The sequence below is a fragment of the Chlorocebus sabaeus genome, chromosome 1 (genome assembly GCF_047675955.1).
Source record: "Chlorocebus sabaeus isolate Y175 chromosome 1, mChlSab1.0.hap1, whole genome shotgun sequence".
In the NCBI taxonomy this organism is placed as follows: Eukaryota; Metazoa; Chordata; class Mammalia; order Primates; family Cercopithecidae; genus Chlorocebus; species Chlorocebus sabaeus.
This window is the reverse complement of record NC_132904.1, coordinates 68,746,607-68,771,829: the sequence shown is the minus strand read 5'-3', so window position 1 is coordinate 68,771,829 and position 25,223 is coordinate 68,746,607. Positions and strand designations below refer to the sequence as shown.

Below are 25,223 nucleotides of genomic sequence, written 5' to 3'. Positions count from 1 at the left end.
GCTGGCAATCTCCCTCTCACCCTTCAAGCATAAATGTCAGGCTGGCACAAATGGCTCTTCCCATACTTCCCTCTGTGCACCTATCCTGTTTGGAGCCCACAGTTTTCATAGCAGCCTTTACCTCTATAGCACACACTTTGTTTGAGGCCCCTTTATGGGTGCCCCTGCACCTAGTACAGAACTTTTTTGCTAAACAAATGCATAAGGCTTCCTGGAGAGGGATTTAGAAGAAAGTGGAAGCCTTCTTCACCCAAGAATGGTAGTAGCCACCTGGGGCACTAAGAGACTCAAGTCTAGGCCTTACTCTTCTCCTCTTCTCTGTAAAATGAGAGTTGAAGTTCCTGTTCTTTCCCATTTGCGATTCGAGAAAGACCAATCATTCATTTAGTTAGCGAGTATTAAACCAGTGTTGGGCTAGTCTCAAGGGTCCTCAGAAAATAGGACACCCAGGACACCCAGCACCTGCTCCCATGGAATACAGTCAGATTGGGGGCACACCCTCTCCCCCAGATACAAGGCCACAGGTAGATGAAACACCTTACACTGCCTGTCTCTGAGCCTCAGTGTACTGTGTAAAATGGAGATAACACCTACTTATCAGATTATTAGGAGGATGAGTTACTGTAAAATACAAAAGCTAATGGTAACTGCCATTGCTGCTGCTATGACTACCATTATTTTTACTCTTATTGGTATCCCACTCCTTGCCACTTACAAATTGCTTTCATCACTATTAACTTGTTTGATCTGCATGTGGGGCTGACACAGCATATGTGACTGTTCCCATTTTATAGAGGAAGAAACTGAGGCTCTAAAGGAATAAGTGTTTTATTCAAAGTCAGTCAGCTGGTAAGTGACAGAGGCGGGACTCCATGCTGGATCCTATAACTCCTGCCCTCTCCACTATACCACCCTGTAGATGAATGCTTGCCAGAGAATACAGACCTGCAAGTTAATGGCTAGATGTGGTGTGGTGGAGTGAATCAAAAAGGGCTGCTTTAGGTGAGTTTTCAGATGTTCCAGTAGTGACAAGCATGGTCAGGAGAAAGCAGAACACAAGCCAGGTGGGCACTGGTACTACGTGCTGGGAGGCAGAGCAGCCTAGCTGGAGCTCGTGGCGATGGGACTGGGCAGGCAAGGGAGCCAGGCTGCCTGTGTAGAGGGCCCTGACACCATCTCTAGCCCAAGAGCAGTGACCAGGAGAGGGTCAGGGGACAGGGGCTCCTGAGGCCATGTGCTGAATGGCTGAGCAGACCAGATTAGAAGACTACAGAGAACGTTTTCCAGGGAGTCAGGGTACGAGGAGGTACTGTGGCAGCGGAGAGCCAGAGGAGGAGAGCTCACCTTCCCCCAAGCTCCTGTAGTAAAGCGCAGGCTCAGGCTCAGCCAGAGCTGAGGGTAAAGCCCAGGGTCTTTGTTTCTTCCCCCTGTAAACTTAAGCAGGTTACCTAACTTCTGTGTGCGTGTTTCCTCACCTATAAAATGGAAATCAAGTCCCCTGCTCTGCTTACCTCACAAGGCTGAAATGAAATTATGTCTACAGAAGTTCTTTATAGACAATGAAGTGTTACAGAGTCGGTTGTAAATACATTTGCTGGCCACAATTTGAGCAACAACACCTATGGCCGCATCCCACATGGGCCCATCCAGGTCTCTGTCCCAGCCTCTACTCTGGCCTGACGGGATCCTCAAGGCCCATAGCCTTGGTTCTCAGCCACCCTGCCAACCACACACACTGGGGCCTGCCTTCTCCAGTCCTTCCTAGCCACCACCATTTCTCATTCTGTCGGACTCCATCTGCTTGGCTGTTTTTCTCTTCAGATATTATTAGAAATATCCAGAGTTGTAATTGTTTAATGGTTGGCATTTCGCCTGCTTCACAGGGGACGCACATCAAGCCCACCCCAGACTCATGCCCTAGGTCGGGCAGAATTGACCAGGGACAGCTGTGCAGTGAAGTCTGCCTGGCATTATAAAGAGCTCTCTCCCAGGTGCATTCTTAGAAAAGAAGGGGGGAATAGTGGCCCCAGGCATAATTCAATTCCTCATTCTCCATGGTGTTTTTGTACTGCACAGCTCAGCAGTGTGCAGCTCTCTGCGGGCTGGGATGCTACCTTAAAAGAAAAGTCAGGATCAGAACCCCAGGTACATGATACCCTGGGGAACCCACGTAGGGGAATGCCTGGGTATATCTGCTTCCCCAAATACCCCATGAAGCTTGAACTCAGTTCATACTCAACTTGTTTCCAACCTAGACTCTTAATTTAGTCAACTTTTAGAAGAATGTGGCTCCTTTCAGGTCACCGTTCTCATCCCTGCCCTAACACACATACCCACATGTCCATACATAGTATTCACAAGTCTAGCCTTTGCCATTTTAATATCTACACTTCCTCAGATACCCACACTCTCAACTCCCTGTTTCTGTAGGATACCAGCGACTCCCCACTTAGCCAAGCTTGCACTTTTCTCTCTTCATCCCCAGCATTCAGGTACCTATGAGGTCTATGGGTTCCCCTTATAGCCAACCTTTCCAGAGATCCTGGGCCAGTTAGTTGGATTCTTACCCAGGAGAGAGGTTGTACTGAGCTTTTTCTCAGGCCTCTTTCAAGATTCTCAGGGAGCATTTTCTGGGCAGGCAGAAGTGGCTAGTCTGATGTCCGTGAATTTGCACAGCTTCCATCTGTTTCTGCTGAGGCCAGAAGTAGAGAGAAAGTTGTATTTTAGGTAGGAACATTAGAGATCGAGATGAGAAAGACCACTGGCTTGAGGTGGAACTCCTAAAACAGTATTCCAGATCTTCACAGTCTGATCCCACCCCAACACTCCTCATGATCATTCCTGTCTCTCCACCTCTGACATACTGGCCACCTTTGCCTCTTCAAATCCTGCCCATCCTCCATGATCTGTCACCAGTCCTGCCTCTTCCAAAGAACCTTCCTAGACCTCTGCAGTCGCTTCTTTGAAACCCAGCCATACAGTATAGTGGTTAGGATCTTGGCAACTCAAGACTGGCAGACACATCCTAAACACTGTCAAATCTTTCTCGATTGACTGGTGTTCCAGGCCTTGTTCTCTGACATCTATTCCTTGGCTGATTTTCCCTTGACACCCTGGGGACCAGATCAGACATGCTGTTCCATTTGCAGACTGGCCTTGACATTATACAGTGCTCTGTCTCTTTCCTGCTCCTGACTGCCATGTTTCCATTATTCATACTTTTGATGAATGAATTCCAAAATTCATACTTTTTTGAGCAGCCATATGTTACTTTAAAAAAAAAAAAAAAAGAAGACAGGTTTAGAGAGAGAAGCAACTCTGCCATCTACTAGTTGTGTGACTTGGGCAAGTCTCTATCTGTTGCCTCAGTTTCGTGTTCAATATAATGGAGTTGAGAATACTACTTTCCTCTCCGGGTATTTGTGTGGGTCTTGAATAGATACATTATTGGTGAATTTTCCCATTGTGCTTAGCATACAGCATGTTTGGTACATGATTCTTCTTGCAGTTCTGCCTCACTCCACCCCCACTCGTATACTTGAGCAATGTTTCTGAGCCTGATTCTCCTACTCCATAATTAAGCGCTTAGTTTTCTCAGATTGAAGGCATAGCCCTTGATTACATACTCCCTCTTGAAGAGGAGGTCAGGTCTTACTCTAGCAGAGTTGAGCCTCCAAGGAACCTGGTATCTATCTGTCCCACTCCCCATGCTCCCCACTCCCTCCGCCACTGGAGGTTATGGTTAGCATCTCTGGTAACCAGGTGGCTTATCCCTTCCATGCCGCGAGCTCCACATTGCCTTTGATTGGCTTCCAGAAAATGCATTTGGCTGTGTTTCCACTTTCTGACCCAGACAGTGGACCAGACCTTAGTTTCCCCAGATAGGAAAGGGTCCAGGGCTCACATCCCACATCTCCAAGGGCCTGCCATGGGCTTCTGCCTCTTGCATTTGCATAGGAGGCAGCCCATAGTCCCACTAGCGATGAGTAGATGAGTAACCAGTGAGAGCTGAAGTTCCTCTCAAATTCTCCTTCACCAGTCCCCCACCCCCTTCACCTCCATTCACCATCCACCCGCCTTTCAGTTTCCCTAGCAACACTGAGTGCTCATCCTGGAAAACTTTATCCGAAATCTGCTCTGGGCAGGTTTCCAAATCCATGCTAACCTGATTAGGTGTCTCTAGGGGCCTCGCCAGCTAATCAGATTAGGCAGCACTAATGGTAGTGAGGACTTTGAGTGGGCGCAGAGCAGTAAAACATATTGTATACTTAGTGATAATTATCCTGCCTTTTGTGTCATTGATTTATCTGCCTCCCTCCCCGTCCCCCGTCTTGTGTGTTTGGCCATAGCGATCCGGAGGAAGGAGAATGGCTGGTACGACGAAGAACACCCTCTGGTCTTCCTCTTCTTGGGATCATCTGGAATAGGTAATTGGGAGCAGATCATCTAGTGGGGACGGAGAGCTAGGGTAGTGCCCGGCCCAAACCTGATAGCCCCAGCTGCTGCGGGCCAGGGTCAGCAGGGCCACCTCTAGGTCAATTTCCATCTCTGAAAACAACGGCCTCCAGATTACAGAGCCACCAAGAAAGAGGACTCTGTTACCATCTGTCATGTTATGAAGAGCTGGAATTATGCCCCTCCCTCTGGAAGTTGTGGTGCTAAGACTGATTCACCTGGAGGACCAGGCCCTTCAGGACCCATTAACCCTGGTCCAGCCACTCTGCATCCGCAGAGCCTCCCCTTCGGGAATAGTTGAACCACCTCCTTTGCCCGGCACACCAACCATGTTCAGTGCAGCCTAGCTGTAAATGCTAAAGAAGGCCCCTAATGACCACCGCAGTGCCAGATGCATAGCAAAATTGGTTGCAGTAAGATGAGTTGAGTATTTTTCTAGCCAGTTGGGCTGGATTATCTGAAGCATTCTTACCCACTCATTCTCTGCCCTGACAGAACCCCCCATTCCTTCACTACCACCTCCCACCATGGTCCTGATGGGAAATTTCATGGTTTAGTTTCCTTCTCTTCCCCTCCCAGCATCTTCATGGGCCTCTCCCTTAGATGTAGGCCCCCAAAAGGATACCATCACCTGACCATGATGCTCCAGAACTTGACTTTTATACTAGTCAGGGACTTCCAAAGGTTACCATCCACCAAGTGGCCCTTCAGAGCCCCCACTTCAGTACTGTCGTTCCTTCTCTGTGTTACAAAGAAGGACCATGAAGCCACAATGAGAGGTACTCTTCAGCCCCTCCCACCCTCTATCCGGCATGTGGTTCCAGGGCCTGGCTAAATGGCAGGACTGTGGGTATTGAGAGGGATGCAGGGCAGTGAGCCAGGAGGCCCGGGTACTCCTAGGAGAGGTGAGGTTTGTACTAGGCTTTAAAAAGCAAGTTGGTTCTGGATTATAAAGTCAACCTGTCACTCTTAGGACGGTGCTACAGAGAAAAGGCCTCAGTTCCCATCCCAGAAAAATTAAGATGCAGTACAGAGTTTGATTTTGGTCCCAGCTTCACCATTAACTCCCCAGGTGACTGTGGGAGAGTCATTGATCCTTTCTGTGCCTCAACATTCTCATCCATAGAATATATTCTTTCTAGTATCCATGCATTTCTAGTATTCTTTCATTCCAGTGGTTAGTCACCTGTTTGTAACCCAACACCTCTCCTTTCTTACTAGGAAAAACAGAGCTGGCCAAGCAGACAGCCAAATACATGCACAAAGATGCTAAAAAGGTAAGGACTGGGACCTAGGTCTGATCTGCAGATCGTGGAGACCTCACCACTCCTGCTATCCCAAAAAATCTGACCCTCTGAATTCAACAATAGGCAATCAAAAAGATGGGCCCTGACCCAGGAAGCAGACTTCAGCTCTGGCCTCCACTTGGCCACCAGTTGCTCCAGAGATTTGGGCAAGTTATCCCACCTCTTTATGCCTCAGTTTCTTCATCTGTAAAATAGGAATAATAATCCTTGCCCTGCCTGACTCTTGAGGAAACAAAGTGAGATCCGCCATACAACATTTTCAGGCATCTATGCCATGCCAGGTGTTGAACTAGATGCTGCTAATACAGCATTTATTAAGATACTCCCCCTGCTCCAAGGAGCTCAGGTTGGAGAGGGAAACAGCTTTAGAAAGACACCATTACTGTTCAGTGCAGTCATGGCTGTGCTCATGGGAGTCTTGGGGGCTGTAGGAGAAAACAAATAGGAATAAGAGGATGCCTTGTTGCCTCTCACTATCCTGCATGAGCTTTTAAACATGGTTTCTTATATCTTGAGCCTGGGGTGCTTATAGTCCCCCTTCCTCCATGGCTCAGAGCCCTGGATTCTCCACAGGAGAGGGCCATCCCCATCCCCTGTTTGTTCACACTCAGGCTTTCCAAGGCCTGCTCAGTTTAACTTTTTAGGGAGGCAGGAAATGCTTTTGTGCAGAGACAGCAATCCTTGGAGAGAGTGCAAAAACATTTCACTGAAAGCCAAACATTCTTCTACCAGCCTTCCCAGCATCGAGGGCAGGAGTCGCCCGAGACCCTAGATGCTCTTGCTCTTGCCTTTCTAAGGAAAACCTCCCTGGCCAAAGCAATGAGGAGTTGCTTAGGCCTCTGCCAGCCAAGTGGCCCCAGCAGCAGAGTCTTGGACTCCTGTTCTCTTTCTGGCCTGCCTGCCCCACTGGTAGCCACAGAAACAAGGTAGTTCAGATTATGTCCTCCTGAGCCCCCTTCTGCTTCATAAATGGCTGAACGCTCTTAAACCCTCATCTCTGCCAGTAGCTGTGCTCTGCCTCCACCAAACCTGGAGCAGACCCACTTGACAAGCAGGCAAGCAAGAAGCAACGCGTAGCATGCTAATGCGCTCCAACTGAAATAGCATTTTTAAGTCAATTCATCAGGTTGGCAGCGATTGAAACAATTAGCACTCTGGAAAGGGCCATAAACTAGCAGGACTATTAGGGAAGATGCAGTTACAGGCAGGAACCACCTGATTAGGGATGAAGAATTCTGAGTGGTTTAATTTTAATACTGTCAGAAAGGTTAATATTTAATTACAAATATAATCTCCTTATCCAAGCTGTCTTCATATGTCTTCATACACAGTGGAAGTAGAAGGAGAGTATGTACTGACTTGCTAGTGTAGAAAGGAGAAGGGGCTTGTTAAAACACTAATAATGCAAGTAATTTTTTAGTTGGCACATCTGAATGGGAGACAGATTTACCCCAGTGCAGGATGACGTTGGCATGCTTCAGTGCATGCCTCACTCAGAAGGAAGTAACACCATCACCCTCGGAGGCAGCGCACTGTGGTGGACAGAGCTCTGGAGCAACCATTCTTTGCTTCAGGTTCCAGCGCTTCTACTTTCTACTGGCCCTAGGCAGGTGAACTTTACCCCTTGAAGTTTCAGCTCTCTTGCCTCAAGGTGAAAGCCCTCCAATCCGTATCTTAGGTTATGGGGAGCATCAAGTGACGACGCTGTGTGCTTATCACTTATGTCATCACATCATGGCGAGCACACAGCAAGTGCCTATTCCTTGACTTGCATGTATTCATCACTTCCTACTTACCACAGCAGCGCCCCATCTACTCTCCCATTTGATTCTATGGGGAAGATGGCATGGATGCTAAATTAGACCCACTTTTCAGATGAGAAAACTGAGGCCCTACACCATTCTTAGGCTTCCCCTGTTAGGGGAAGAAATAAAACCAGAATCAATCCAGTCTCTCAGCTCCTCACTGTGATACCATTGTTCTCAGCTGCTCTAGGAAGCTAGATGGGAAACTTGCCGGTGTGTCCCCATTTCACATTGGGAGATGAGAGGCATGAGAAGCTGCATAAAAACAATCATGTATTTTATTTTTAAATCATAGGTGGTGCTTCTATGAAACTCCTACCTGTACTAGCCCTGTGGGTCAACTCATTATAGAATCTATGTTTAGCATAGATACTTTATAGCCACATGACAGGCATGTTTGAGACCTGCCTTCGAAATCCAAGAGAGCCCTGGACTTTAAGCTGTGTAACCAGTATACCTGGGGCCCAAAGAGTGATGTATGGAAAGCACCATTCACAGAGCACAGTGTGAAAGAGACTTACCAAACAGAAGCTCCCTTTAATTTGTCTCCCAAGATGACTGATGAAATGAAATGAGCACTGGCCCAGAGTTTGGTGACGTGAATTCTAGTTCTGGCTCTCTGATCCCTAGTTTCTTCATTTGTAAAGAGACACTGACACCTCCAGGTCTTGCCACTTCAGAAGGCATTCTTTGTACATTTATATGATTTCTTTATCAGATCTGTGAAGTTATTTTTTTTTCTCTCATTAGCCTGTGTACTATTTCTCCCAAACTGAGTGGCTCTGTTAACTTTCATTACTAGAGCTAATAAGCCTTGAGAAGGAACCTTAATGGTGTTCTGTGATATCATTATAAGGTAGGGTGGTGGAGCCCAAAAGACTTAGTTCTAGTAGCAATATGATGAGGGATAAAGAGCAAGTATCTGAGTCCAGCTGCCTGGGTTCAAATCCCAACTGTACCTGCTATGTGGAGTTGGCCAGGACCTCTGTTTACATCATCTTTCTCATCTGGAAAGTGGGCTCCATAATGGTGCCAGTCTCCCTGGATTGTTCAGAAGGTTAAATGAGATAGTGATGTAAAATGTTAAAACGCCATTCTTGGCATGTGGTAAGCAATCAGTACATGTTGGATGTTACTTTTATTGTTCTTGCCTCACTTTGTTGATAACCCCAAGCTAAGATCATGTGAAATCAAAATGATGATTCTGGCCAAGAAAATCAAGCCCAAAAATGTGTTCAAAATTACCTAGCAAATCATTAGAAGAACTAGGGTGAGAACCCAGGTCACTTGACATAAGTAAGCATGAGAGTCTGTAGTCCATGTGTCGTCAGACATTCATTGGCATCTGGACACAAAGCTCAGAACTCTTCAGGTGAAGACTGTCAAGAGCCCAGCTGATTGGCAGAGGGGAAGCTATGAGGCAGTGTAGCATGATGGCTAAGAGCACAGACGTGGAGCCAGATTGCCAAGCACGGGTGACTTTGAGCAAGTTACTTTAATCTATGACTTAGTTTTCTCATCTGTAAAGTGGAGGTGATAGTAGTGCTTACCTCAGAGACTTGTACATGTTCTAAGCCCTTTATAGCTTGCTTAAAACAATGCCAGGCACATAGTAAATACCCAGTAAATGTCAGCTGTTATTAATCAGAGACCCATCTTATGGCTTCCAGCCCGTTGCTTCTCCCAGCTTCCCCATGGCCATCGTCCCACCCTTCCTGAAACCTGCAGATCTCTTGACTGAGCGGCCTAGGAACCCTCTGGAAATGCTTTCTGGCTCATGCCCCATGTGGCCTTAATAACTTCTCTAGGTCCTGTCGCACCTCTTGGATTAGATCCTCAGACCCCTGGTGAGGCAGGGAGAGGAGCCAAGAGCCTTGTGTAACACAGAACAAAACTGCAGCTCAAAAAGGGGAGGCAGCATGTCCAAGGCTCCACAGGCAGGCAGAACTAGGACTGGAACCTGAGCCCCCTGGCTCCCAGCCTAGGGTTCTTGCACCCTGTGTCTCAGCTGTAGAATGACAGGACAGAGAAAGAACTAAAAGTTAGTACATCACGGCGTGAATTTCTGACCAGTGGCCAAGCTAGAATATGGCCCTGGATTTCAAACATAGCTACCTCCCCGTGAGGATCTTGGCACCCCCATCATCGCCGGCTCTCCGGTGAAGCAGGATTCGGTGAATGCCGTCTCTTAGACACGGGCATGTGCCAGTAGGAGAGGAGCCCAGGGGACTGTGGGGAACTCTTGTCTGGTTGTGGCTAGACAGGGCACCTGTGGATGCCTTTACAGCTCCCTAATCAGGTAATGGTTCTTGAAAACCAACAGGCACTCCGCCTGTGTTAACTCTTCAGATCACACACTGCAAACTGTTCTCTTCCTCAGGGGCTAACCATGGCCCTCACCCATGGGGCCACTTGTTCGGAAATCACCGCTACACCCTGTGGTGGAGAGAAAAGGGTAGTACAGCTATGTTATTGATTTTTTTTTTTTAATGAAATGAAGAAATGTAAATACATTTTAAAATATATTCATTTTGAAGAAAAGTAAATCAAAGGGACATGGGCATCACACAGACTTTCAGAGTTGAGAGGCATTCTGGAGCCATCTGAGTGTTTCTCTCCTCCTCACATCACAATCCATACTGTTCGTGACTGACTTTGTCCATGTCTGCACCATCCGATGGGGTGCTCCTTAAGGACAGAGACCAAGACTTGTTCCCTGTTGTAACTCCGGTGTCCAGCACACACAGGATGCCCTCAGGAAACGTGGAATGGACGAGTGGGTGGATGATGCGGTAATCAAAACAGGAGAGGCCTCCCTGAAAGGAGACACCCCAAGTCAGATTAGAAGGTCAGGTACATGATTTGGGTCTTTTAAGGAAGAGAATGAGGGACTCGTAGGAAATGAGTACACAGAAAAGGAGACAGGAAGCCAGAAAAAACATCCCTTGAGCGTGAGATAGAAGATCTTGTGTTGGTGTGGTGTGAAAGCCTTGGGGATAGTTGAGGTGCTTTCCTCCCTAACCCTTCTCTTCACTTTCCTGCCTCCAAACGGACTTGGTGCTTGCTTGTTTCCACACAGGGCTTCATCAGGCTGGACATGTCCGAGTTCCAGGAGCGACACGAGGTGAGTGATGACAGTCTTTGAATGAAGCATGGTTTGGAGGGCTTGTCAGCATGACTGCCTGGGTCTTAACATTTGGGCCTTTGGGCCTCAGATAATTCCAGCAGCCTTGGGATTTGTCATTGGGAGCACAGGTGTGCAGCAGGGTCACTGATTTGTTTCACATAGGATTTGCTCTGAAGAATAAACAGAGAGAAGATCTATCTGCCACACCAGGAGACGGACAGCCAATCGTCTCGTCTCTGTTGAGACAGGCAACCTTAATAGTATATAAAGTCATCTTCCCATGCATGCCCCATGTTGGAAACTAAAAGCACAGAAAGGCCTTCCTAGCATGTTTCCTTCCTTCTTCCAGGTGGCCAAGTTTATCGGGTCCCCACCAGGCTACGTTGGCCATGAAGAGGGTGGTCAGCTGACCAAGAAGTTGAAGCAGTGCCCCAATGCCGTGGTGCTCTTTGATGAAGTAGACAAAGCCCATCCAGATGTGCTCACCATCATGCTGCAGCTGTTTGATGAGGTGAGAGTCACCTTGGGCCAGGATGGAGCAGGAGGACACTGGAGATAAGGGGGACTGTGAACAGCAGAAAGCGAGGGCCCAGAGGCTAGCTGGTCATTCCTCGGCTTCCTGCTCCCGCATGTGTACATTCATTCATCCAGCAGGTGCAGTTTAGCCCCCTGCACCAGGGCCCGGGTGGGGCACTCAAGGGAAGACCAGCTCTGCCTAAGAGTTGAAATTGCGTGGCTGCTCAGGCCACCTTCTAGAGAGACATGGTATGGCAGAGGTGCCATGAGAGAGAGACATGAATTTTTAGTTTCAGCTCTGCTCCTGACTGGCTTTGTGACCTTGGCAAGTCACTGCCCATCTCTAGGCATCAGAGACCTCATGTGACAAACGAGGAGGCTGAATCAGAGAAGCCTCAAAAATCCTTCTGCCTCAGACAGCTCTTGTTCCTCCCTGTGTGCCAAACATTGTCTCCTGCAGTTCTTTAAAATGCTAATATTGTTGCTGCTAATGGTGAGATGCTGATACCCTGGTTCATGGAGTCTTTCTCTTCTGAGAATCTGAGGGTTCTTACAGATGGTCCAGTTCCCCTGCTGGTAGGGGTAAGTTCTAAATGGAGAGAAGAACTTAATTCTGTCCAGTACTTTCTGTGTACTAGACCTGTACTAAAGACGTTACAGCCATTATCACTAATCCTCATAAGGCAGGTAGAAAAATTCCTACCAGGCAAAGGAGAAATTGCTCATTTTTTACAGATGAAGAAACTGAGGTTCAGAGAGGTTATAAAAGACATGCCTAAGGCCAGAGCTGCTGTGTAAAGAGCCAAGATTGGGCTACAGATATGTCTGATCCCAGAGCCCCAATTCTCCCCCCATACCACTGTTTACCTTGAGCCAGGCGAGGGATTGCTTATAATCATGGAAGAAGATGAATTCCACCTTTTCAGAGGCCCTGCTCCATCAAAAGAGCATGAGGAGCCAAGGACTGACCCAGGGATGAGGCCCCTCTTCTCCCATGCAGGGGCTGTATTAGCCAGCACCTGGCCATGAGTCCAGCTCACCTGTCTACCTAGCCTCCTGCAGCCCTGGGAAAATAGGAAGGTGGTTTGCTTCCCATGTCACAGGAGGCCACAGGGAGGGGACTCCTCCATCAGGTACCAAGCCAGGAAGACCTAGATCCAGATCTCCTACCAGCTGCTCACTGCCTTCCCCACCTGGCCCAGCCTCCTTGCCCCTGCCCGTTTTGTTGTGTCTTCCTAGCCCTTCAGCTGCTCCCTGCCCTGAACCTCCTGCTGAGGAGAGACTAGTCCTTCAGAGGTCACATACTTAGTTACTGACATGTGTTCGCTGAGGCCTCCACTCCATTCCAGCCTCTTGATGGGATTCAAGTGCACAGCTATGGCCAGACCCGAACATGCCCTCTGGGAGCTCTCTGCCTGGTAGACAGGTGGAAAGGAGACATGGTAGTAGCTGGCATTTTGTGTGCCATTCACTGTCTTCAGAGGCTTATGTGTATCAATTTAACCCTTTCAACAACCCTCCAAAGCTAGCTATTATTATGGCCTCTGTTGAACAGATGTGGAAACTAAAGCAAGGTAAGATTAATTCATTCACCCGTGGTCATGCAGCTGGGGGGAGAGAATCAAGGATTCAAACCTAGGCAGCCCAGTTCTAGATCCTGCAGCTTGAATAACCACCATGTAGCTAGGGCCAAAAGAGCAAGGTCCGTCTCAGTGAAGCACTGAAGGGACGGGACCATGCCACTCAGGGAGGGTGAGCATCGCGGCCTGTTTGATCTCTGGCCTCCCTAGAGAGGCACCTCTGATGGCATTCTTGGCCCAAAAAGACAGAAGGCAACTGCTGACTGAAGTACAACTAGCCCTACATGAAAGCCCTGTCTCCCCCTCCTCCGTCACTTCACTCCACTGACTGCCTTTTAGGGGTTGATAGGAATTCCTTCCTGCAGCTGTTGTCACCCCTTCCCCCAGCCCCAGCCTACGATAGTTTCCAATGCTCTTGGTTCCACTGACCAAAGCTGCCATCCAGGTTTACTCGATTTAGGCTTTTTGAGGACGGGCCATTGTTATGTTCACTTGAACCATTCCCAGAGCCCACAAAGTCAGGGGAAATGTTGTTTTGACTAATTTAATTCAACGGTAGTTTAGCAAACCTTCAAAGAGTTAGTAAGTGCTAGGTGAACAGAGTGGAGGGGCTGGCAGTAGAAACCTAATGTGCAAAAGTACAGGGCATGAAACAGCCTGGCATGCTCAGGGAACTGCAGCTCGTCAGTACTGCTCGACTGCAGAGGGAAAACAAGAACGGAGTGGTAGAGAGAAGGTAGGTAAGGTAAACAGGGCCCAGTTAAAATGCCAGGCACAGAAGTTTGCGTTTCTCTCGTAGAGAGTAAGGAGCCTTTGAAAGACTTTAAGCAAGAAAGAAACAGTCAAATTTTCACTTTACAGAGATGCCATGGGCAGCTGTGTAAAGAATGGATGAGAAGGGAGAGGGTCATTAACAAGGAGACTGCTGGGGAGCCCACACTAGAGCTGGGGAGGCCATGGACTGGAGAAACTACTAGAAGGTTGTCTGAGGAGAGAGGGAGGAGCCAAAGGTTGGCTGCTTCCAGTTGGCCATCAGCTGAGGTGGCGAACACTGTGGGAAGCAGCAGATTGGAGAGGAAGGTGAGGCACTGAGGTGTGGAAATGTTGAAGGTGAGATGCCTGAGGGACATCCAGGTGGAGATGGCCAAGAGGCCGTTCATCAGTTTCATGGGGCAGGAGCGTAGGAAAGGTCTGACTGAAAATAGCAGTTCAGGAATCCTTTAGCCCAGAGAGGTTAATGGAAGCCACAGGAATAGATGAGGTCTCTAACCCAGGGAGTGTATAATGTGCAGAGAAAAGAGGGCTACACACAGAGCTTTGGGACCTATCAGGGAAGAGTCAAGACAGACTCGCCAGAGAGGTAGGAAGTAAACCAAGCCAGACACGGTGCGTCACACCTGTAATCCCAGCACTTTGGAAGGCCGAGGCGGGCAGATCACTTGAGCTCAGGGGTTCGAGACCAGCTTGGGCAACATGGCGAAACCTTGTCTCTACAAAAAATACAAAAATCAGCTGGGCATAGTGGCGTGTGCCTGTAGTCTTCACTACTCAGGAGGCTGAGGTGGGAGGATGGCTTGAGCCTCAGAGGCGGAGGTTGCAGTGAGCAGAGATTGCACCGCTGTGCTCCAACCTGGGCAACAGAGCCAGACCCTGTCTCAAAAACAAAAAAGAGCAAACCAAAAGAATGTAGCTCATTCATTTATTCATGAGGCACTGTGTGAGGTAGGGACACAGCCCTGTCCTTGGCGTGACCAATGAGTGTGGAGACAGGCAGCTAAAAATAGTTCAGTTCACTGTGGCCAGTGCTGCACTAGTGACAAACAGCAAGTGCTGGGAGTTGTAGGGGCACCTAATCCAGGCTGGAAGTGTGAGGGAAGCACCCTCATCCCTACCCAGTCCAATTCTCCCAAGCCTGGACCCAGAAAAGTAAGAACCCTGTTGCTCTCATCAAAGCACCAAGCAGGACTAATGCTGGCCATTTACAGGTGACCCCAGGGCAGAAGTCCCAGAAAGAAACTAGTCCCCAGAGAGCCCAGCCCCTACTCCTCCCACCAAGGATTCATATGTGAGACAGTGGGAAAGCAGCCTCATAACCCTGGGGTGAGCATTCAAGCCCCACCCAGGATGTGCACGCTCTGATGGTTAGAGGGAGGTGAGGCACAGACAGCTTCCTGTTTGAGACACATCTTTATTGCCAAGGAAACTGAGGAGAAGTAGACGTGAGCACTGAAAGTCACCCTTTGGGTCAGTCGTGCACTACACCTGTTCCCCTCACCCACCTGGGACCCATCCTCAGGCCCAGTTATGAGCAGAGCTTTGATCTCTTAGAATGAAATTGCTGCTGGGTTATTGCTCTGGCCAGTATAGCAGTGTGTGAAGCCAGTCTTTGGGGATGAGCTCTGCAAAGTGAGTATGGAACACACACACTGTCATATGCACATGCTTGGACATGTCTCTCTCTCTCTCTCACACACACACACACACGCACATACACACACACGTGGTCCCCAAAACTAGAGCTGCCCTCAGTGGATTCTGTTAGGTTAGAACCCATAAGCAGGGAGATAAGAGTGAAAAGCTGCTGGTAAAAGCTCAAGGACATCCGCTTGCACTCTTGCTTCCCTTTTTCTGCCCCAAGGCAGGGACAACAGAGTGACTAGCTTCAGGACATGGATTACTAGGCCCCTTGTGAATAGACCCTTTGGGAATTAACAGTTTCTCATAGGCCTGTGCCAAGGTCCAGTGGAAAGCAAGGCTGGAAAGTACACCCAGCATGCAGTAAGCTAGCTTGGTTGATGCACAATCCTTTCTCCTTTGCTCCTAAGGGGGAAGACTGGGTTTACCATTATACTAGCTTTAGAAGCAAGGGCTGACCCCGAAGCTCGGGCCGGGCCCAGCATCCCTGGCTCAGGCAGGAGCCAACAGGCTGAGACCAGTGATGTATATCCCCAGAGCCACGGTTTCTGACTTGGAGGGAGCTATGCTTTCTCTGCTTCCCGGAAGAAATCTCAGGCAGATCTCCTCCCTAGCACCTGTCCCAGTTGCATCTCTCCATTGAGGAGCAAGGGATACAAACTGAATTTGGCAGAATTCTGAGAAAATTCTGTCGAAGGAAAGAAAATAGCATGAGGCCTCATTCATCTAGCACCATTGGTATGACCTCTGTAGCCTGGTACAGAGGAAGGGCATGGGCTCTGAAGTCAGACAGTTCAAGTCTCGCCTCTACTGTATCCTAGCTGTGAAACCTCGAACAAGTTCCTGATCCTCTCTGAGCCTCAGTTTCTTTGTAAGGGTCCTAACTGCACCTATCTCCAAGGGTGGATGTGAAGATTCCAGCCTCCAGCAAGCAGGTGTCAAACACCTACTCTGTACTGGATGCTGTTCTGGGACACAGTGATGAACAAGACCCAGCCTCTGCCATCAAAGAGCCACTTTCCTACTAGAAGGAGTGCGATTGTACACAAAAAGCACTAAGCAGAGCATCTGTGATGAAACTAGAAGTCCCTGTCCGTGTTCGGTGTTGTCACTCTATTTCTTGCTCTCAAGGAGTCCGTGATCATTGCTTTTGTTATAAATGATATAAAGTGCTGTTGTACCGTCATGCCCTTGAGGTTCGCTGAGTGAGCGGGGCTCTGTACCCTTGAACTGATTGGTCCCAGAACGCTGTACTTTTATCATTCTTCTGTCTCTGCCCTTTACTGTTTGCTCCTTTTCTCCTCCTTTGGTGCATCTTTGTCCAGTATAGATGCCTCCTGTATCCCTTCTAGAAAGAGCTGAACATTCCAAGGAAACTTCCCAAGGTGGTTAAAGAAGCAATCTCATTTTTTATCCCTGTTAGGCCAGATGGCAGTTCCAAAGATAAGAGATTGTCCTGTTTCAATTCATTATATATCACCTACTACAGTAATTTTAGCTCTGAACATTCGTACAGCTTGGTTTGCTAAGAATTTTTCACCAGATAACCACATCTGGTCCTCACGGTAGCCGTGTAAAGTACCCTCCTCTGAATTCCTGCAGCATGCTGGGCTTCCCTTTACCGTCATACTTAACATATTGAATGGTCAGTGCTTGTTTCCTGTATCTCACTGCTTCTCTATACTGGGAGCATGTTGAATGCTCAGTGGGACCCCAGTACCCCACCACAGAGTGGGCCTCCAAAAAATGTGTTGGTTGCACAAATGGATGGCTAACTGTGACTGACTTCTGGATGCAGGGATAGTCGGGTGCCCCGAGAGATGCCAGAGAGCAAGTGCAGCCTCACCTGGAGGCACTCAGTAGAGAGAGCAGTTGCAGTGCAGGGTAGCGAGCACAGCAGCCAAGGTGCGAGTCCAGTGCTTGGAGAACCCAGAGGAGGAAGCAGCTGGCCACTGGGGCTGGAGGGAGACACAGGGCTCTCGGGAGGCCTCCTGAACTCTCAGGTGAGAACTGAGAGTGCTAAGGCCTGCCCAGGCACATAGCACCCTGACTGTACATTCCCTTCCTTCCCTTCCCAGGGCCGGCTGACAGATGGAAAAGGGAAGACCATTGATTGCAAGGACGCCATCTTCATCATGACCTCCAATGTGGCCAGTGATGAGATCGCACAGCACGCACTGCAGCTGAGGCAGGAAGCTTTGGAGATGAGCCGTAACCGTATTGCCGAAAACCTGGGTATGGCGGCTGACCTGAGCAGTCTGGGCCAGTGACCAGGCCACCAGCCTACCTCCTGGGGAAGAATGGGATTGGGGCCCTGGGCCCAGGTGAAGGTTCTAGTGGGCAGCTCTGTCCCTAGCTGACACCGAGCAGACAGCAGGCACCATACCAAGTAGTGGGGGTTGAGACGAAAGAGACAGAGACCCCACTTCTTCAAGAAAGCCCCAAGTCTGCTGGGTGATAAGAGGGCTCCAGGCAGGAATGGACAGAGCTACACCAGGGTGGGGGGCCAGAGCTGCCCAGGGTCTTAGGGGACTGAGGACATGCACATGCAACAGATAGAGATGCTTTGGTGCAAGAAGGGGACAGCAGATCGAAAACTGTATGGCAGTGGACACAGCCTTGTTCACCCAGGGCAGCTTCCTACATAGGTGGGCCTTGGAGAGTGCTGAAAGGAAGGAGCACATCCAGCAGGAAGCTGTGTCTGTCACCTTTTCCATTCAAGATCGAGCCCTGCAGCCCCCGTCTCCAAGTCAGGACTCAAGTCTTAATCCTGACGTTTCCTCTCCTCTCTCCTGCCCCTCCCTCCCTCACACAGCTCCAACCCTGAGGAACCACAGGCTTCATATGCATGAGAGCTGGAAAGGCCTCAGAAAGTGCCTGGTCAGAGGAAGAGACTAGGCTGAAGCCCAGAGAGCCTTAGACCTTGACCAGGACCACACAGACGGGCAGGACCAGGGCTCTTTGCATGGGCAGGCCAAGGGGCAGGCACAGCCCCCAAAGTTCCCTGAGTGTGGGGAGTAAGCAGTTTATGATTCTGTCTCCACAGGGGATGTCCAGATAAGTGACAAGATCACCATCTCAAAGAACTTCAAGGAGAATGTGATTCGCCCTATCCTGAAAGTAAGAGGCCTTTCTTGGCACTTCCTGCTGGAGCCTAAGGTTTGGGGAGGGTGATCTTAGCCATCCTAAAGATCTGGAAGCCCCGTAATTTCCCCAGTCTTCCCCTGGTGTCTGGTAATTTCCCTAACCCCCTCTGGGTCACTGAGCTCATCCCACCCCTAACCTGGCCCTGCAGGCTCACTTCCGGAGGGATGAGTTTCTGGGACGGATCAATGAGATCGTCTACTTCCTCCCCTTCTGCCACTCAGAGCTCATCCAACTCGTCAACAAGGAACTAAACTTCTGGGCCAAGAGAGTAAGAGGGGACTGCCTATGGGTGGGGGCGGGATAGCCAGCCACTGGAAATCTGGAACGCTGGACTGGGGGCACCGCCACGCACACAAAAGGTGGAGCACAGTGGTGTGGGGCCAGTGGCCCTGGCCTCAGGCCACAGTGGCCAGAGATGGAAAGCAGTGGGCCACATGCAGGCACGCTTCCATCTGACCTATCTCAGGCCAAGCAAAGGCACAACATCACGCTGCTCTGGGACCGCGAGGTGGCAGACGTGCTGGTCGACGGCTACAATGTGCACTATGGTGCCCGCTCCATCAAACATGAGGTGAGCACAGGAGCCTGAGAAATGTAGGCGACTCCACACCTGCCTCCCCAGGGCCCCCCAGACCCAGTTCCTGAGCTCTCAGCCTGCCTCCCTATAGCTTGGTTGCTGGAATTATTCACACCCAGAGCGGATGCCCATTCAGAACCATAAACACATGATCACCAAGTAAAACCCCTGCTGGAGGGTAGGCAAGTATGAACCCCACTAGGAGTGGGGAACTGGGCTGGGAGCCTCAGTAACTGAGCGCAGTCCTGTGAGCTAGCTGTTATGAGCCCCAGTTGGCAAATGAGAAAACTGAGGCTCAGGCTCAAAGGAGGTCTCTGAGTTGCCCTAGCAGTAAGTGATGGAGGCCACCCTCCAGGCTGGGTCCAGGCCGAGGGAGTGACCACTTCACCTCCCCGCCCACAGGTAGAGCGCCGTGTGGTGAACCAGCTGGCAGCAGCCTACGAGCAGGATCTGCTGCCAGGGGGCTGTACTCTGCGCATCACAGTGGAGGACTCAGACAAGCAGCTACTCAAGAGCCCAGAACTGCCCTCGCCCCAGACTGAGAAGCGCCTCCCCAAGCTGCGTCTGGAGATCATCGACAAGGACAGCAAGACTCGCAAACTGGACATCCGGGCACCACTGCACCCTGAGAAGGTGTGCAACACCATCTAGCAGCCACCTGCCTGCTCCTGTGTGCCCTCACCATCCAATAAAAGCCCCTTGGCTGTGGCATGGCGACCGACTTACCTTCCCCTCATACCTCTCCCGTCTCTACCCAGTCTCAGGCCTGCTTACCTCCTCATAGCCCGTGAAGACCCCTTCTCAGCCCCAAAACCTAAAGGAGGAATTTCGCCCAACTCTGGCCCCTTTGTTGTGGACCCATAACCTGCTAACAAGCCTTCAGGAGAGGAGCTGCCTTTCCACCCCCTTCAAGGCAAGGAGGGATGGAGTTCCCTTATTTCCTTCAGAATGATCCCCATCCCCCATAGTCGCCGGACTTTCTCGTTCCTAGGAAGCTCAGAAGTATGGCAGCTAAGAAAACAGCTGGCTGGAAGAAGACAGGGACCAGACTGAACTGCCACCCTCTGCCAGTCCTCATGCAACTCAGTCCCCAGAATTTCTCCACTGGGAGTGGATGGAGGAAGAGCTCAGAGACCCAGGCAGAGATGGTTCTGCAGTTTAGTATATAGCCTCCTTGTTCCATACCCTAAAATTCTAAGGGGAAGGGACCCATAGAAGCTTGCCTGTTTCTGCTACTATATTATGCCCCCTATTCCTCCCCACCCCATGTCTTGGGGTCAAGCCAGACCCATGTTTCTTCAGCCTTGGGGACTACGCCAGTGTTGGGCACCTCCAGGAGGCGGTGTGACTGGTTCCTTACCCTCCTCTACTTGGACTGAGCAGTAGTCCTCCAGATAACCAAGCAAGCTCAGCTCTGTGGGGGCCTCCTTCAAAAGACTAACATGGCAGACATTAGGAAGCATAGGGAGAGAAATCATGGGTTTGGCCTCTGCACATGTGGCCATGGAGTCAGCCTCAGCCCTGTCTGTACTGCTCTTCTAGCTAAACGAGCCTGGAATAAACATGCAGTTTATTCAGTCTGCAGAGGGTCTGGACACCATCCCCCAAGGACATTTCACAGACCAGCCAATGTTTCAAGCCCACCTTAGCCAGGCACAGCAAGGCATCCTTGGGCGCCATCTATAGTAGCCCACCTTCCCTCACAGGCCCTTTGTGGAACCCTCAGGTAGTGTTAGCTAGTCTTTCAGGAAGCAGAGAATGGGGCCAGGAATCAAAGATCCTTGGGTAATGGAAGCATGTCCTAACAGTATGGTGGGTGTAAGGCAGTCAGAATCCAGGGTATGGGCTCCCGCAGATGCTTGGATCACTGTCTACCCCTCAGGGGCTGCTGCTCCCTACCTCAGTGACTGCTTTTCTTTTTTTTTTTTTTTTTTTGAGACGGAATCTCGCTCTGTCACCCAGGCTGGAGTGCAGTGGCTGAATCTCAGCTCACTGCAAGCTCTGCCTCCCGGATTCAAGCCATTCTCCTGCCTCAGCCTCCTGAGTAGGTGGGACTACAGGCGCCCGCCACAACGCCCGGCTAATTTTTTGTATTTTTAGTAGAGACGGAGTTTCACTATGTTGGCCAGGATGGTCTCGATCTCCTGACCTTGTGATCCGTCCGCCTCGTCCTCCCAAAGTGCTGGGATTACAGGCGTGAGCCACCGCGCCCAGCCTGCTTTTCTTTTCTTTGTTTTTTTCCTTTTCGTTTTGAAGTAATTTTAGACTTACAGAAAGTTGCAGAAATAGTAGAAAATTCCCATGTACCTTTCATCTAGCTTCTTCCAATGATAACATCTTACAAAGCCATATGGTAGTTTATTAAAACCAGGAAATTGCTGGGTGTGGTGGCTCATGCCTGTAATTCCAGCACTTTGGGAGGCTGAGGTGGGCAGATCACCTGAGGTCGGGAGTTCGAGACCAGCCTGGCCAACATGGTGAAACCCTGTCTCTACTAAAAAAAAAATTAGCTGGGCCTGGTGGTGCGCTCCGGTAATTCCAGCTACTTGGGAGGCTGAGGCAGGAGAATCACCTGAGCCCAGGAGGCAGAGGTTGCAGTGAGCGAAAATCATGCTACTGCACTCCAGCTAGGGCAACAGAGCGAGACTCCATCTCAAAAAAGAAAACCAGGAAGTTAACACTGATAAACTACTACTAACTAATCTACGGGCATTCAAACCAGTTGTCCTGACAATGTTCTTTTTCTGGTCCAGGGTCCCACATTGCATTTTGTTGTCGTGTTTCCTTCATCTCTGTCAGCCTGTGAGTTTCTCCGTCTTTATCTTTCATGACCTTGACACTTTGGAAGAGTCCAGGCCAGTTATTTTATAGAATATTCCCCAATTTGAGTTTGTCTAATGTTTTTACATGATATGATTGAGGGTCTGCATTTTTGGCAAAACAACCACAGTGTGCCATTCTTAGTGCCTCCTAGCAGAGAGTGGTGGTAACATTTTGTTTGTTTTGGGTTTTTTTTTTTTTTTTTTTTTTTTGAGACGGAGTCCCACTCTGTCACCCAGGCTGGAGTGCAGGGGCGCAATCTCGGCTCACTGCAAGCTGCGCCTCCCAGGTTCAAAGTGATTCTCCTGCCTCAGCCTACTGAGTACCTGGGATTACAGGTGCCCACCACCACACCCAGCTGATTTTTGTATTTTTAATAGAGACAGGTTTTCCCCATGCTGGCCAGGCTGGTCTCGAACTCCTGACCTCAGTTGATCCACCCACCTTGGCCTCCCAAAGTGCTGGGATTACAGGCGTGAGCCACCGTGCCCAGCCTAGGTGGTGGTAACTGATCACATGGCTAAGGTGGTGTGTGCCAGGTTTCTCCACTGTACAATGAGGAATTTTCCCTTTGAAATTAATAAGAATGTTCTACTTTGAAGCTGTGTGAATGTCTTATTTATCCTTAAAATGTTGCCTGCTGATTTTCATTTCTGCCATCAATGATTCTTCCTTATAACAGGTATTAATGTTATGCTTGCCTAATGGTGACTTTGTTTCATTATTTTACCTGTATTTATTAATTGGTATTCTACTATAAGGAAGAGCTGTCCCTTTTCCCCATTTATTTATTTGATAATTTATATCAGTATGAATGAATGGATATCTGTTTTATTCTGCAGGCTATAATCTAATGCTAACATAGTTTATTTTGTTGCTCAAATTGGCTCAGATTTGGCCAGTGAGAACTCATTGAAGTTGGCACCTGTGTTGTTTCAACATTGCCTCTGTCACTTTTTAAGCATTTTCTGGGACAAGATGTTTCAGGCTTACTCACATTTTCCGTCTCAGCCCTGATATCAGTCATTTCTCTAAGCTCCCAGTTCCTTTTATTCCAGAAAAAAGGAACTTAGAAACCAAGTCTGGAAACCAAGATCTGGACACAATATATACTCCTGGCTAGAGTATCATTGGCAGAGTGTCATTGCTTGTAGGCCTTCTCAGCAGACAGAGCTAGAAAACATTTATGTATATATGTTAAAACAATACGCAAATACACACACTGAATTTATTATTCTATCTATCTATCTGTATGTAATTAAAAACCATGAGCCAGGTATGGTGGCTCATGCCTATATCCCAGGACTTTGGGAGGCCAAGGTGGGAGGATCACTTGAGCCCAGGAGTTCAAGACCAGCCTGGACATCACAGCAAGACCTCATCCTCCAAACATTTAAAAAATAAAAATTAGCCAGGCATGGTGGCACATTCCTGTAATCCTAGCTACTTAGGAGGCTGTGGCAGGAGGATCGCTTGAGTCCAGGAGGTTGAGGCTGTAGTGAGCTGTGATTATACCACTGCACTGCAGCCTGAGTGACACAGCAAGACCCCATTTCATATTTTTAAAAATAAGTTAAAGTCATGAGTTTAGAATATGGTTTTAATTCAATACCATAGGGTTTGTGACTGCCATTTTTATAACCTTACTATTCTTTCTGCTTTTTCTCCTGCTCTCTGTGTTTCTGCTCCTTTCTTTCTATTTGATGTTTAGACTTCCCATAGAGGCTCTAGTTAAGTCAGGTAGTAACCATCCTGTGTGCAGTATTCCTACTAGATGGAGGTCTTATGCCCAGCTGTCAGTCCATTGGTTCAGTTAACTGTGGCCAGGAATACTAGGCATATAACTCAAAATCAGATGACTTTTATACTAGAAAACCCAACAGCCACCTTCCTGAGAATAGGATAAGGAGACAGGGTAGAACCTTAGATTCTAAGGAACCTCATTAAGAATCACTTCTGGCCGGGCGTGGTGGTTCACGCCTGTAATCCCAGCACTCTGGGAGGCCCAGGAGGGGCAGATCACGAGGTCGAGATTGAGACCATCCTGGCCAACATAAGGAAACCCCATCGCTACTAAAAATAGAAAAATTAGCCAGGCATAGTTGTAGGTGCCTGTAGTCTCAGCTACTCGGGAGGCTGAGGCAGGAGAATCTCTTGAACCCGGGAGGCGGCATATTTTTATTTGTCATGTCATTGTGGCCAGGATTGGAGCTCTGAGAAAATGCAGCAAGGTGAGACCCAGATTTCTTTTTTCCTTTTTTTTTTTTAGAGTCTCGCTCTGTTGCCCGGGCTGGAGTGCAGTGGTGCGATCTTGGCTCACTGCAACAACCTCCACCTCCAGTTCAAGCAATTCTCATGCCTCAGCCTCCTGAGAAGCTGGGACTACAGGCGTGCGCCACCACACCCAGCTATTTTTTTTTTTTTTTTTGTATTTTTAGTAAAGATGGGATTTCACCATGTTTGCCAGGCCAGTCTCAAACTCCTGGTCTCAAGTGATCCATCCACCTTGGCCTCCCAACGTGCTGAGATTACAAGCATGAACCACTGCACTTGGCCCCAGATTCCTTATTAAGGATCCTAGAATACATGAGACCAGACTTGGAAATGAAACATGTTTATTGTTCAAAAACAGAAACTCAAATGTGTGTAGTGATTTTAAAATTTAGGGAAATCCCTCAGTATAGTAAAAGAAGAAAAAGAAATTTAGGAAAGAAACACATTTAAACCATAAAAAATAGAAAATGGACCAAGAAAGATAAAAGCTAAACTTAAGGTAGAAACAAGAAAAATAATAAATTAAAAATTCTTTGAAAGCACCAATAAAATAGATAAAACCTCCTGAGCCTGATAAAAGGGGAAAGGAGCCAAAAGAAAAGAAATTAGGAATGAGAAATTGGACATAACCATATATATTGAGGAATTGAGAATAATAATAGAACTCTATGGCAACAAATTTGAAACCAGAGCAAATGGATAATTTCCCAGCAAACACTGGTCCTAGACATAGTTTGAATAGGTCAATTGATTACCCAAGAAGAAATTGGAAAGGTGATTAAAATTTCATCCTTTTTCAGCACCGTAAGATGGCGAAAAATAAATAAAATGTTATCCTTCTAAAAGATTGTTGGCCAGGCATGGTGGCTCACACCTGTAATCCTAGCACTTTGGGAGGCCAAGGCAGGCAGATCACTTGAGCCCAGGAGTTTGAGACCAGCCTGGGCAACATGGCAAGACCCCACCTCTACTAAAAATACCAGGCATGATGGTGCTTGCCTGTAGTCACAGCTACCTGGGAGGCTGGGGTGGGGAGGATTGTTTAAGCCCAGGAGGCAGAGGTTGCAGTGAGCCAAGATTGTGCCACTGTACTCCAGCCTGGGTGACAGAGCGAGACCCTGTCCCAAAAATAAAAAATAAAAAATTGTGTTTTTAATTAAACTTTTTAATTGAAAAATATATGGGAAATTGTACATATCA

General features: G+C 48.6%; 1 protein-coding gene across 2 annotated transcripts in view; it reads left to right on the top strand.

The window, feature by feature from the left end:
- Positions 1–19,640, top strand: part of CLPB (ClpB family mitochondrial disaggregase) — a 147,443-nt gene extending 127,803 nt beyond the window's left edge. For both annotated transcript variants that reach the window (XM_008020024.3, XM_008020023.3), the window contains 9 exons: positions 4,350–4,427; positions 5,677–5,732; positions 10,647–10,691; positions 11,044–11,205; positions 17,284–17,440; positions 18,252–18,325; positions 18,501–18,620; positions 18,819–18,923; positions 19,332–19,640. In XM_008020024.3, the coding sequence (XP_008018215.1) occupies positions 4,350–4,427; positions 5,677–5,732; positions 10,647–10,691; positions 11,044–11,205; positions 17,284–17,440; positions 18,252–18,325; positions 18,501–18,620; positions 18,819–18,923; positions 19,332–19,580 (1,046 nt within the window). In that variant the 3' untranslated portion in view covers positions 19,581–19,640. The remainder of the gene's footprint in view (positions 1–4,349; positions 4,428–5,676; positions 5,733–10,646; positions 10,692–11,043; positions 11,206–17,283; positions 17,441–18,251; positions 18,326–18,500; positions 18,621–18,818; positions 18,924–19,331) is intronic.
- Positions 19,641–25,223: the final 5,583 nt, after the last annotated feature.